The 12,627-nt window shown below is 38.4% G+C and overlaps 1 protein-coding gene across 1 annotated transcript; it reads right to left on the bottom strand.

Annotated features, from left to right (window-relative positions):
- Positions 1 to 1,434: 1,434 nt before the first annotated feature.
- LOC140955399 (uncharacterized) lies at positions 1,435 to 7,238 on the bottom strand. Its single transcript, XM_073408133.1, has 5 exons — positions 5,172 to 7,238; positions 4,067 to 4,897; positions 3,784 to 3,895; positions 2,445 to 3,640; positions 1,435 to 2,358 (listed from the first exon to the last, which is right to left on the bottom strand). Exons 1-5 carry the CDS (start codon positions 7,236 to 7,238, stop codon positions 1,435 to 1,437), a joined length of 5,130 nt encoding a protein of 1,709 aa, XP_073264234.1.
- Between the last annotated feature and the right edge of the window lie 5,389 nt (positions 7,239 to 12,627).

The following is a 12,627-nucleotide window of genomic DNA, read 5'->3' on the forward strand; positions in this document are numbered from 1 at the left end:
TTGATCTTGCATTTTGAAAACAAAAATTATTTCGATATGAGTCAAATAACAATTTGCTTTTTAAATCTTGCAACTCTTTGGTTATTTTCTTTCTTGGAAAAGAGATTATTTGCTCTTGTGTTTGGTAACGAGGCCTTCGGTGAAAATATATCATGAGATGACCTTTTGTTTCGAAGTGAAGGGTTCGAGAAAAAGCTCGAGGTTTTGTATGAGAAAAACTTGTTTTTTTTTTAACATTTATTTTTATCAGCATGAATAATAATGAGTAGTTTATTCTTGATGTCATGAATCTTATGAAAAAGTATTCTTTGCATTTTGAGAGCATTGTTTATTGTTATAGGATGCTTGCTTGCTTGATTAGAAAGGACTTCTACAGGCACGTAACGTAGGTTGTGGTTTTCAGCTATGAAAGAAAACAATATAAGACTCAAAGACTGTTTCAGGGTTTCAAAGACTGAAGATCACGATCAATAGTTTGACTTTTGACGTCATTCATATTTTCCTTTGTCGCTTTTCTTTGATTTGCCCTTTTTTTCTTTTTCATTGCTTTGCTAGAGCATACTCATTTTATCTTGGTTATCACTTTTTCTTGTGATTTGGGCATGCCCCCTAGTATTTGAGTTTCTTGGGCTCTTTTGCCTTTTGGCTTTCTCACGGCTTTATCCTCTTTCTTAATCATTGAAATTTCACTTGCCCCTCCTTTTTTTTTTTGTGATGTGGGCATGTTCCCTAGCATTTGAGTTTCTTGGGCTCTTTTGCCTTTTGGCTTTCTCACGGCTTTATCATCCTTCTTGATCATTGAAATTTCACTTGCCCCTAGTGTAGGGTGTGATCTTAGTCGGGATTTTCTTTCTTATGAAATTATTCAGGCTCAAAAAGGGTTTGCAAGGGATGTACTTATTTTAGAACGTGAAAGGAATAACAAAGATGGCCTTTCCTCATTTCAAGCGCAAGCAGCTATGATCAATAAACTTTAACCTCGTATAATGTGATGGTTTATTCTTTGCAAAGATGCATTTCATGAGTTATGAGCAACCAGTTCACTACATACTATTATTCATACATTTAAAAACACATTATTCAAGAGTCATGGGGTAAGGGTATTTTTTTTCCCTTTTTTGGAGTTTGGTCACCTCTATGAAGGAGTTGCTTAATTCACTTGTCATTCTACAAGTAGAATGTCAAAAATATCGTTTTTTGAATAAACATCAAATCACTTTTAAAATCAAAATGCCAGATCAATTTTTTTTTTCAACACTCCAATAGGGAAACTGATTTTGGTAAAAGTAATGAATTGAATCTATGAGATCATGCAAGGCTTCAAGAGTGTATTTACTGATTCTTGATATCAATAAACATTTATGAAAGAGAGAAAACATATGCAAAGTGAATTTCTTGGCAAAACTTTTATTGATTTGATGAGAACTTATACAATCATGGATAATATTTCTTTACGGAATCGGAATTCACTGGCCTACTCAAATCTTCTCCATCCATTCCTGTCAATATCAATGCTCCTCCAGAGAATGCTTTCTTTACTACATAGGGACCTTCATAATTGGGTGCCCATTTGCTGTGGTTCTTACTAGGTAGTAATAGGATTTTTCTCAATACAAGATCTCCTTCTTTGAACTCTCTTGGTCGAACTTTTCTGTCATATGCTCTTGCTATCCTGTTTTGATATAGTTGGTGGTGACAAATTGTCGCTAATCTCTTCTCACTGATCATATTTAGCTGTTCATATCGTAACTCAGCCCATTTAGCCTCTTCTAGCTCAGATTCCATGAGGACCCTTAGAGAAGGACTCTCTACTTCCAATGGCATGACTGCCTCCATTCCGTAAACTAGTGAATAAGGTGTAGCCCCAGTTGACGTCCTTACTGTTGTTCGGTATGCATGTAGAGCATAAGGAAGCCATTCCTGCCAATCTTTGTATGTAACCACCATTTTCTGGACAATCTTCTTTATGTTCTTGTTAGCAGCTTCAACAACACCATTCATCTTCGGTCTATAAAGGGATGAATTGAAATGTTTGATTTTCCATTTAGTGCATAATTCCACAATCATCTTCCCATTGAAGTTCTTGGCGTTATCAATTACTATCCTTTCTGGCAAACCATACCTACAAATTAGGTCTCTCTCAATGAATCGCTTGACCACCTTCTGAGTCACATGAGCATATGAGCAGGCCTCTACCCACTTTCTAAAATAATCAATTACGACTAAGATAAACTGATGACCATTGCTGGCGTTTGGATTAATAGGTCCGATCACATCTATTCCCCACATCGCGAATGGCCAAGGTGACACCATATTGAATAAGGGCACTGGGGGTGCATTGATTTTGTCACTATACACCTGGCATTTATGACATTTTCGAACAAATTCTATACAATCCTTCTCCATGGTCAACAAAAATACCCAGCTCTTTGCATTTGTCTCGCCATCATGTGTCCATTTGCATGGGTGGTGCAAATTCCTCCATACACTTCATACAATGCTTTATTGGCTTCTGATATGTCCAGGCATCTTAATAAAGTCCCATCAAATGACCTTTTGTATAAGATTTCTCCATCTATAAAATATTCCATTGCCATTCTTCTCAGAGTCTTCTTATCTGTTTTTGAAGCTTCAAGAGGATATTCCCGATATTGGATGAATCTTTTTATATATGTATACCAAGGACTGTCGTCTACTTCTTCTTCTACCAAACAACAATGAGCGGGAGAACTTCTGATATCAATGCCTATAGGATGTACTCTGATACCATAATTGATTGTGGCCATGGAGGCCAAGGTTGCTAAGGCATCTGCAAACTGATTCTTATCCCTTCCTAAATGATTGAACTCTATCTCTTCAAAGTCTTCAGCCAATTTGGAGAGATATTCTTGATACGGTTTCAATTTCTCATCTTTAGTCTGCCATTCCCCCTTTGTCTGGCAGATTATCAACATAGAGTCTTCATATACCACTAATTTCCTTATCTTCAGTTCCAATGCAGCTTCCAATCCATGAATGCAGGCCTCATATTCAGTTGTGTTGTTTGTGCAATTGAACTGCAACTTAATGGAGATGGGATAGTGTTTTCCTTCTGGAGAAATTATTACAGCACCAGCTCCATTACCAGACACATTCACCGCACCATCAAAGTACATGGTCCACCGCTCACTTTCTATTACTAGCACATCTTCATCAGGAAAGTCAAAGTTTAATGGCTCATAGTCTTCAATAGCATGATCAGCTAAATGATCCGCGATTGCGCTTCCTTTCATGGATTTTCTTGTTTTGTAGATGATATCATATTCAGCCAACAACACTTGCCATCTAGCGAGCCTATTTGACATGTATGGTTTTTCAAAGATATATTTGATAAGATCTACCTTTGAAATTAACCAGGTGATATAGTATAGCATATACTGTCGGAGCCTTTTCACACTCCAAACCAAACCACAACACAGCTTCTCAATCATGTTGTAACGAGATTCACACTCGATGAATTTCTTACTGAGGTAATAGATGGCTTGTTCTTTTCTCCCAGACTCATCATGTTGGCCAAGCACACAGCCCATTGCGGATTTAGTCACTGTTAAATACAAAATGAGAGGCCTCCCAGGCACAGGAGGCACCAATAGAGTGGTTTCTGCAGATAATGTTTGATCTTATCAAATGCTTCTTGACAGTCTTCATCCCATACTCCAGGGTTTTTCTTTCGAAGTAATCAAAAGATTGGTTCACAAGTGACTGTAAGTAATCGAGCAATGTAATTTAAACCTCCCAAAAAACCTCGGACTTCTTTCTCAATTCTAGGAGTTGACATAGCTTGTATGGCCTTTACTTTATCAGGATCTACTTCTATGCCATTGTTGCTCACCACAAATCTCAATAACTTCCCAGACTTCATCCCAAATGTGCATTTTGCTGGGTTTAACTTTAATTGATATTTTCTTAACCTTTCAAATAATTTCTTCAGAGCTGGGATATGGTTTTCCTCATCTTTAGACTTAGCGATCATATCATCCACATAGACCTCAATTTCTTTATGCATCATATCATGAAATAGTGTCACCATTGCTCTTTGATAAGTTGCCCCAGCATTTTTTAGCCCAAATGGCATAACTCTATAGCAATATGTTCCCCACGGGGTAACAAATGTTGTTTTCCTCTTGTCTTGCTCGGCCATTTTAATCTGATTATACCCAGAGAAACCATCCATAAAAGAGTAAGTAGAACTCTTAGCAGCATTATCCATCAGTACATCTATGTGGGGTAAAGGAAAGTTATGTTTCGGGCTTGCCTTGTTCAAATCTCGAAAATCCACACATACCCTGATTTTGTTGTCTTTCTTGGGTACTACTACAATATTAGACACCCATTGAGAGTAATCGACCACTTCCAAAAATCCAGCATCCCACTGCTTTGTTATTTCTTCTTTCACTTTGATTAGTATATCTGGCCTTGTCCTCCTTAACTTTTGCTTAATCGGCTTACAACCTTCTATCAAAGGTAATTTATGTACCACAATATCAGTATCCAGACCAGGCATATCGGCGTATGACCAGGCAAAAACATCAACATATTCTTGTAAAAGAGCGATCAATTCACTTTTTACGCCAGTAGAGATTAGCTTTCCTATTTTCAACTCTCTTTTATTATGTTCGATGCCCACGTTTATCAATTCTAGTTCTTCTTTTGCGGGCTTCCATGTATGATCAGATTGTTCCACTAACTTTACGAATTCATGGATATCTTCCTCACCAAACTCTTCCTCATCCATGGCAATTATAGTTTCATCAAAGTTAAGCCAATTATCCACAGTGCAATGAGTTTGTGGGGTGTACGACAATCCACTTTCAGATTTCCTGAAAGCGGAAAGTGTTTTGGTTATGAGTGTATATTTCTGGGAAAGTAAATAAATGAACAGACAAAAAGAAAAACACGATTGAAAGAAAAATATGCATGATCTCATTGAAATTTAAAGGATAGAAGGGCTCAACCACAAAACCTTATTGCCAATCTCTTGAGCCGTGATGATTTGGCAAGGCACAATTATTCAAACAATACAAATAATGAAAAACAACGAATAAGCAATCAAAACATTACTTTTTGAAAACAATTGGGACTTCTTGAATTTCCTAATTTGCTAAATCTTCTCCCTCGGCCAGTTTCCTCACGAATTCTGATGAGCCATCTTCCAAAACACCAATAGTCAACTGGGGCAACTGTTCATGAGCACTATCCTCTTCTTTTAAATCTTGTTCACCGACATTTTCAAGATAATTAATAGTAGCACCACTGAATTCTTTTCTTAGTCCCCCCTCATAATCCTCTGTTTTTATCACATATGCGGATCTTGGAAATGTTACATGGATTGGTGGGATCTCTATTCGATCTTCATCCGGTTCTCTTCTCTCAATCCGGGCTATTCTCTTTTCTCTTTTAATTTCAGCTGCTCTTTTGAAATCTGCTTTCCCAGGCTTAAACCCTAAGCCAAACCTTTGATCCGCGCACTTCATTTTTATCACATTAACCCTCTCAAGCATTCCGGTAGTGTGGTCATATTGAAATGGCAGTCCATGCTTCAAGAAGTACTTAGCAGCCATCTTTGCTGCTTCAGAAATTTCTAGCTTCCTTCGTATCGTATTTTCGGGTACCCATTCAGCATTTACAACTTCAAATGCATGCAGATTTCCATCCTTACTTTCTTTAGTTTCTATGTAAGGGATCGACACATTTTTCATCATCGACAAAGTTTCTTCCGCTCTCAAAGTCACCAAATTCCCATTGATGATGAACTTGACTCGTTGATGTAAAGAAGACGCGATAGCTCGAGCTGCATGAATCCAAGGTCTCCCCATTAAAATGCTATATGATGGATGAATGTCCATTACTTGCAATGTGACTTGGAATGGTTGTGGGCCAATGATTAATTCAACATCAATACTCCTAATGATTGGTCTAGGTGACCCATCATATGCCCTAGCAGTCATGGTACTTGGCTTCATGTGAGAGGCATCAACTGGCATTTTATCAAGTACATGTCTCGGCAATACATTGAGAGCAGAACCATTATCTATAAGCACCTTAGCAATCACATAATCCTTGCATTTCACCGTGATATGCAACGGTTTATTATGACCGGTCCCTTCATGATCCAGCTCATCATCGGTAAAATAAAGGTAGTTGGTGGCTTGAATCCTACCCATTAAATGTCCTATGGAGTCTTGTGTGATATCCTGAGGAACATATGCTTCATTAAGAACCTTCTGAAGGGCGTTCCTATGCAATTCTGAACTCAGCATTAATGACAACAAAGAAATCCTAACGGGTGTTTTCTTTAGCTGATCAACCACACTATATTCTCTGTGCTTCATTAATTTCAGAAATTCATTAGCCTCTTCATCACTTACTGGTTTATTAACCTCATCTGTCTTTGTGAATTCCATCGTATCTTTTCCTTTGGCTTTTCTATGGTTTTCCAACTCTTCAAGAGTAAAACATCTCCCACTCCGAGTGAGTCCTCCTATTTCAGTATGGAAAACAAGGGTAGGATTTGTGCTATGAGAGGAATAACCATAATGATAGGGTTGGGCATTATAGCTTTCTCTACCAATGTTCGTAGGCTTCGTTAGTATCATTTTTGGCGGACCCTTTTCAGTTGGTATGTATCTACAAACTTCCACTTTCTTGTTACAACCAGTCATTGTTCCTACCAAATCATCTTCTTTAGGTTTCATCAATCTTAACATTCCCATCATCATCATATCTTCTACTTCAGAATGAAACTCCTCGCATAAGTCAATATCATGCCCAAATTGCTGATGATATTTACAATATTCATTTGCATCCCCTACAACTTGCATTCTGACTGGTGTCTTCAGATAATTGGTTTGCCTCAACATCCCATACAATCTATCCATAGTCACCTTTAATGTTGCTTTACTTCCCATTCCTATCTCCAAACTATTAACTCCTCCACTTCCAGAAGCATGGTTTGGTAAAGGGTTTGAGTTCACATTCGGAGATTCATCAAAAGAAATCCACCCAGCTTTGATGAGTTGAAGGATTCTTCTTTTGAATGCAAGACATCCATCAATATTGTGTCCCACGACACCATCATGGTATTCACATTTTTTATCAGGTTTATACCATTGGGGAAATGGTGGTTGTAAAGGAGTTAAAGGAACAGGTACTACTTGGCCAATACTAAGCAACCTCTGATACATCTCAGTGAGAGACATCGGTAGTGGTGGAAGTTGTACTTGGTCTACTGGAAAATTTCTTCTAGGGTGGTATGTGTCATAACCCAATTTTGGGTTATTCCCCAAATTTCACTTTTTTTCAAAATAAAAATCAAAAAAATAAAACAAAGGCTGGCAACGTGGAGAAGATAGGTCGGGAAATCAAGCTGCAATTTTTGGAGGAAATTCAAGGCCTAATTGTCCCCCATTATGCCCAAAAAAATAGGAATACAATGCAAATTCAAGGTTAAATTAAATGATTATTGGACGAATTTGCATAAAAATTAAGTCCAATGACATAATTAAATTTTAATAGGCCAATTTGATTTAATCATGGGCCAAATTAATTTTTAATTATGTTTAAGAATTAATTTAGGTCCAATTGAAGGATTTAATTAAGTGCAAGGACTTAATTATACTTTAAATGGGTCAAATTAATTTTATTTGGAGCTTAATTGGTGAAACAATTAAGTTTGGGAGCCTAATTTGGGCTTAATTGAGAAGAATGGTATTATACGAGACCAGATTTAATTTTTACCAAGATGATTGATTGAAATCAGGGGCCAAATTGAAAGAAAATTGAAGTTTTGGGGCCAATTAGGGGTTAAATTGACAAAATCCAAAGCCAAGGACCAATCTGCAAAAGGCACAAAACTATAGGGGTCAAATTGATAAAAATCCGGGGGTCAAATTGAAGAATTGGGAAACGGCGCCGTGTTTGTGTTTAAAAAAAAAAAAAAAAAAAAAAAAAAAAAAAAACCCGGGTACTGTTCATCATCTTCCCCGTGAAGCTGCCCGAGTGGCAGACTTCTAGGCGCATTTTCTACCTCGTTTGTTCCCCAAATCCGACAAGGCATGCACCGACATGTTCACCTGAAATCCCTTTATCCCGTGGAGTGGTCCGGTCGGGTCGAAAAGCTTGGAAACGGCTCCGTTTATTGGCCCAAAGTGGCACCCTCGGGCAGTCTGCAGCCTTGGATTGCCAAATTTTGCAGTTCGAGGTGCACACTTTGAAGCAACGGCTTGGATTCCTCGAGTCGAATCAAGGGCTGAGACTTTTTTCCCGTTGAATACAAGATTACCCTCTTTCCATGCGTATAAATATGAGCCAATTTCGTGCTCTGAGGGAGGAGAAAATCGGGTCCAAATATCGCAAAAAAACAGCCTCCCCCTGTTTCCATTTTTCTTATTTCCCCGTCAGCCTTCTGCAACTCACTCCACCCCTTTCACAGCTGCTTACTCCGGCGAGATAATTAACAAACCCAGCCTATACATCACCACGAACACCAGCTCCACCATAGGACTCCAACCGGCCACCAAGAAGCCACCGTGAACCTCTCTTTCTTCTCCGTCCAGCGTGTCTCTCTCCTCTGCAAACTTCATCTTCCTGCACAGTAGTAACTTCGGTGGCCAAGCTCCCCACCAACGCTGCCACCAGCTCGTCTTCCACCCTCTCCACCGAAAGCTCCTCCTTTTTCCTCCACGGCGGCAGCAGCCAATCAGCACCACTATTTTCGTTTTCTTCCTTCTCCAGTACCGGCAGCAGCAGCACCAAGCTCTCATCAACGCCGCCACCAGCTTCAGGAAGACTACCTAGACCACCTCCAACCTCACGCCAGGCCAGTGACAGCAGCTTCTTCTCCTCCGCAAGGTTGCCTCCTGCTTTTGCTCCGCCCCTGCAACGGTGAAGTTGCATGCAGAACGTGAACCTACTGTTCACGTTCTGCAATTAATATATAATATTATATTATATACTTAAAAAAAAAAAAAAAACAAAAAAAAAACAAAAAAATCAAAAATCATTTTTTAAAAAAAATTGTAATTTTCTCAAATATTTTTCTACCAAGTTTTGTTTAATATTGGGTTGTATACTTACATTGTAAGATACAAGTCCGGTATTAAAATACCCGGTTTTCTCCGAAAGAAAAAATATATAAAAAAAGAAGAAGAAAAATATTTTATTGCATACGGCCAAGTCCTAAAGAATTTTCCAAGCATGTTTTCACAAAAAAATGCATCTTTCTCACGTTTTTTTAAAATAAAAAAAAATGGATATCATAACTAGTTTATGACTATCCATTAGGGTTTGGCCAAAATATCAAAAACTTTTTTCCAATTCTTTTTTTCTAGGATCCGAATGTAGACTTTAATATTTGTAGGGTGTAAAATTACGCGATAATGTACATCCTCGGTTATTAAAGATACAAGGTGTAAATAAAAGCAATTTAAAAATTAAGACTTTAGAATGGTTAGGATTTAATCGAATAAGGTAGAGACTCCCTCACGAGGGGAGATTTGCCTTGAACCGTAGAAAAGACCAGCGAATAGAAACTCAACCTAGAAAACAATCAAACAATAATGCAGCTTACCTTAGGTAGGGTGCACTGGGGGTGATGCGTCTTCCCCTTGCACAACCAGTCCCTTACTCAGACTCTCGCAGATCTTAGGTTCCTAGTGACCATAATACTAGGTGGCGACTCCAACGAACCAAGCAAAACACAAATAATAAAAATCGCCAGTCGATGTCGTGCGGAATTTTTCGACGTGCGACAGTATGCATTGTTGGTGTGGTTATTTATTGAGTTATTTTGGGTGTTTGGAGGTGCAGAGAATTTTATATTAGATATGGAGGGGGTAGGTGTAATACTTTTGAAGCTGTAAGTATCTTGGTAGGTGTTCTTCCCTCTACCTTCCCTTTCAACATTGTGAACTTCTGCTTCTTTCCTTTTTCCAATAAAACCTCTTTTTTCAGTAGGATCCACGATCCTACCTATCCGAACAACTTGTTCGATCCTTTCAGCTATGACAACCAAATTAGAGTAATTTTATGCAGCACTACCTACCAAATATTCAAAGTACAGGGCTTTGAAAGTGTTGGAAAATAAACCAGTCATCTCCCTTTCCGACAATGGAGGATTTACTTGCGCGGCTGATTCACGCCACCTTTGGGCATATTCTCTTACAGACTCTTTATTGCCCTTTTCCATGGCTTGGAGACTTGATCTATCTGGGGCAATATCCATGTTGAACTTATACTATCTAACAAAAGCTTCAACCAAATCCTTCCATCCTTTAATCTTGGTATTATCCAAACGCATATACCAAGCAAGAGCAGCATCACTTAAACTGTCTTGAAAGAAATGGATTAATAACTTCTTATCATGGACAACTTCAGCCATCTTATTATAATATGCTTTAAGATAGGTGATTGGGCATTGAGTTCCGGTATATTTAACAAATTCTGGGACTCTAAACTTCCTTGGAATAACCACGTTAGGCACTAAACACATTTCAGCGGCCTTTACTGGATCATACAAATTATTCCCCTCTATTGCCTTCATTCTTTCTTCTAAAGCAGCTAGTTTGTCCTGACCATTTTCCTCTACGATCTTGTTCCTTTGAGGTTCTTCTTCTATCAACATGGTATGGGGGACCCTCATTGGATGTGCTGATTGAGTAGGTACGAAATGAGCAGCATGTTGAGGCTCAAATGGCAGAACAAAGGGAGGCGGAGGCTGAGGTGTAAATTTTTGTTGAGAAGATGTCCCTTCTCCAACTCTAAGCCTCAAAGCCTATTCAAGCAGGCTGGTAAGCCTTGCTACATCCTCTTTCAGGCTTTCCAACTCTCTTTGGTGTTGAACTTCTAACTGATTTCTCTCTTCATTTTCCATTTTCTTTCGTGAACGAGTATTATGGATACGTTTCAGTTGGGGGCCTATATTCCACCTGTTATATGCAGAATATGACAATCCATAAGCAAATGTATGAGATGCATGAATGTGAATGCAACATATTGGATATAGATTTGCTCTTTGTTGGTGACATATGGTCGTCATTCTTTGGATATGTGGGTTGAGCTTGAACTTGATATCATTGTTGCGATGCCGAGAGGAGATCTGCTTAGCTTTTTTACATTTGGGCTTTCAGCCATATACACATATCTTTGTATTGAAAAATACGGGTTTCAACTTTTTTTATTATTTATTCAGAAGCTTACAATGAAAAATTAATCTAATCTATTACAGGAGAAAAAACATTGCCTCTAGTAGCTATTGCTTTTAAAAAAAGATCGGTGTTATCCATACTTCTTTGATATTTCATTATATCTCCTCCCACTTGACGAGCTTCCACTTATAATAAATGGGCTTCTGCAGCTGCTCAATCAATCTGATCTTGTAGTTCCCTTATCCTCTTAGTATGCATCAAGTTGTTTCTAGACAAAAAGTTATTAGCATCATCCAATGTTTGATTATGTTGCTTTATCACCTTTTGGTTTCCTATAAGCTGTACGGTCTTCAATTTTTCTTTGTCCAGCTTAGATCTCAACATTTCCACGTCAGCCTTATGACTGTTCAACCCTGCTTTTTTCCCTTCGTGAATTTTAGTTAAAGCCTCAGTTCTTCCCAATTGGTCTTTAAACTTAACAATGTCTGCCCGACGCATTTTTAATACAGCTTGTGTCTTGATGGCTAACTCTTCCCAATGCTTAGCTTTTGCAATATAATATGTCATGTCCTGATTAATTATCTTTTGTGTTTCCACGTCAGCCTTCATCTTTATCAAGTCTTGACCCACAGAGTCCCTTTCTTCTTCAGCTGTTTTCCTTACACCCTTTTCTTTGGCTAACTGCCGCTCTAAAGACACTCTATGTTCTTCCTTTGCTTTAAGCTCAACTTGTAATGATTTTACTTGTTTTCGTAATTCTTCTTCACAGTTCACTCTTTTTCTTCGAATGCCCACAGATTCAGAAACTTCTGCCATATAAGAGCCTCCTCCATTACGCCATTCGGGATACTTTTCACTAACTGAAGGATTCCTTAATCCGGTCTCCTTTTTAACAAGTACCAAAGATTTTCAATCCTGTTTAATACTCTCCAGCACCTCCATGGTAGCTCCTTTGTATACTCCAGTAAATTGAGCTAAACCAACCGTTCTTGGGATGCTTTGTATGCCCCCAAGCTGTCTTGCCACTAAAGCAGGTGCATAGCTAATATATCCAGTCACTCCGATCAAAGGTACCCAAGGCTTTTTCCCACAACCCATTAAGTACGTTACATTTCTCATCCAAGGAGCTCTCCAATTAAAATTGCTTCGTGGAATTCCTTGTAATTTTACCCTCCAGTCATCTTCAGAAAAAAAATGTCCATTCATTTGATACAAATAACTCGAGTGGCCTTTGATCAAACCACTAAAAATTCCGGAATATTGGTGTCTCGGATTCTATGTGACTTACCATCCAAATGAACAATAATGGAACACAACATCTCATGGAACCTTTTCCAGTCTTTTTGCAATGATTGAGGGACAAAAAAGTTTCAGCCAAGATTGCAGCAGAAGGATTAATTTTGGTCCTCTCATACTCAACAAACAAATTAGCTGCCTCTAAACT

This window comes from Populus alba, chromosome 3, assembly GCF_005239225.2.
Source record: "Populus alba chromosome 3, ASM523922v2, whole genome shotgun sequence".
Lineage (NCBI taxonomy): Eukaryota > Viridiplantae > Streptophyta > Magnoliopsida > Malpighiales > Salicaceae > Populus > Populus alba.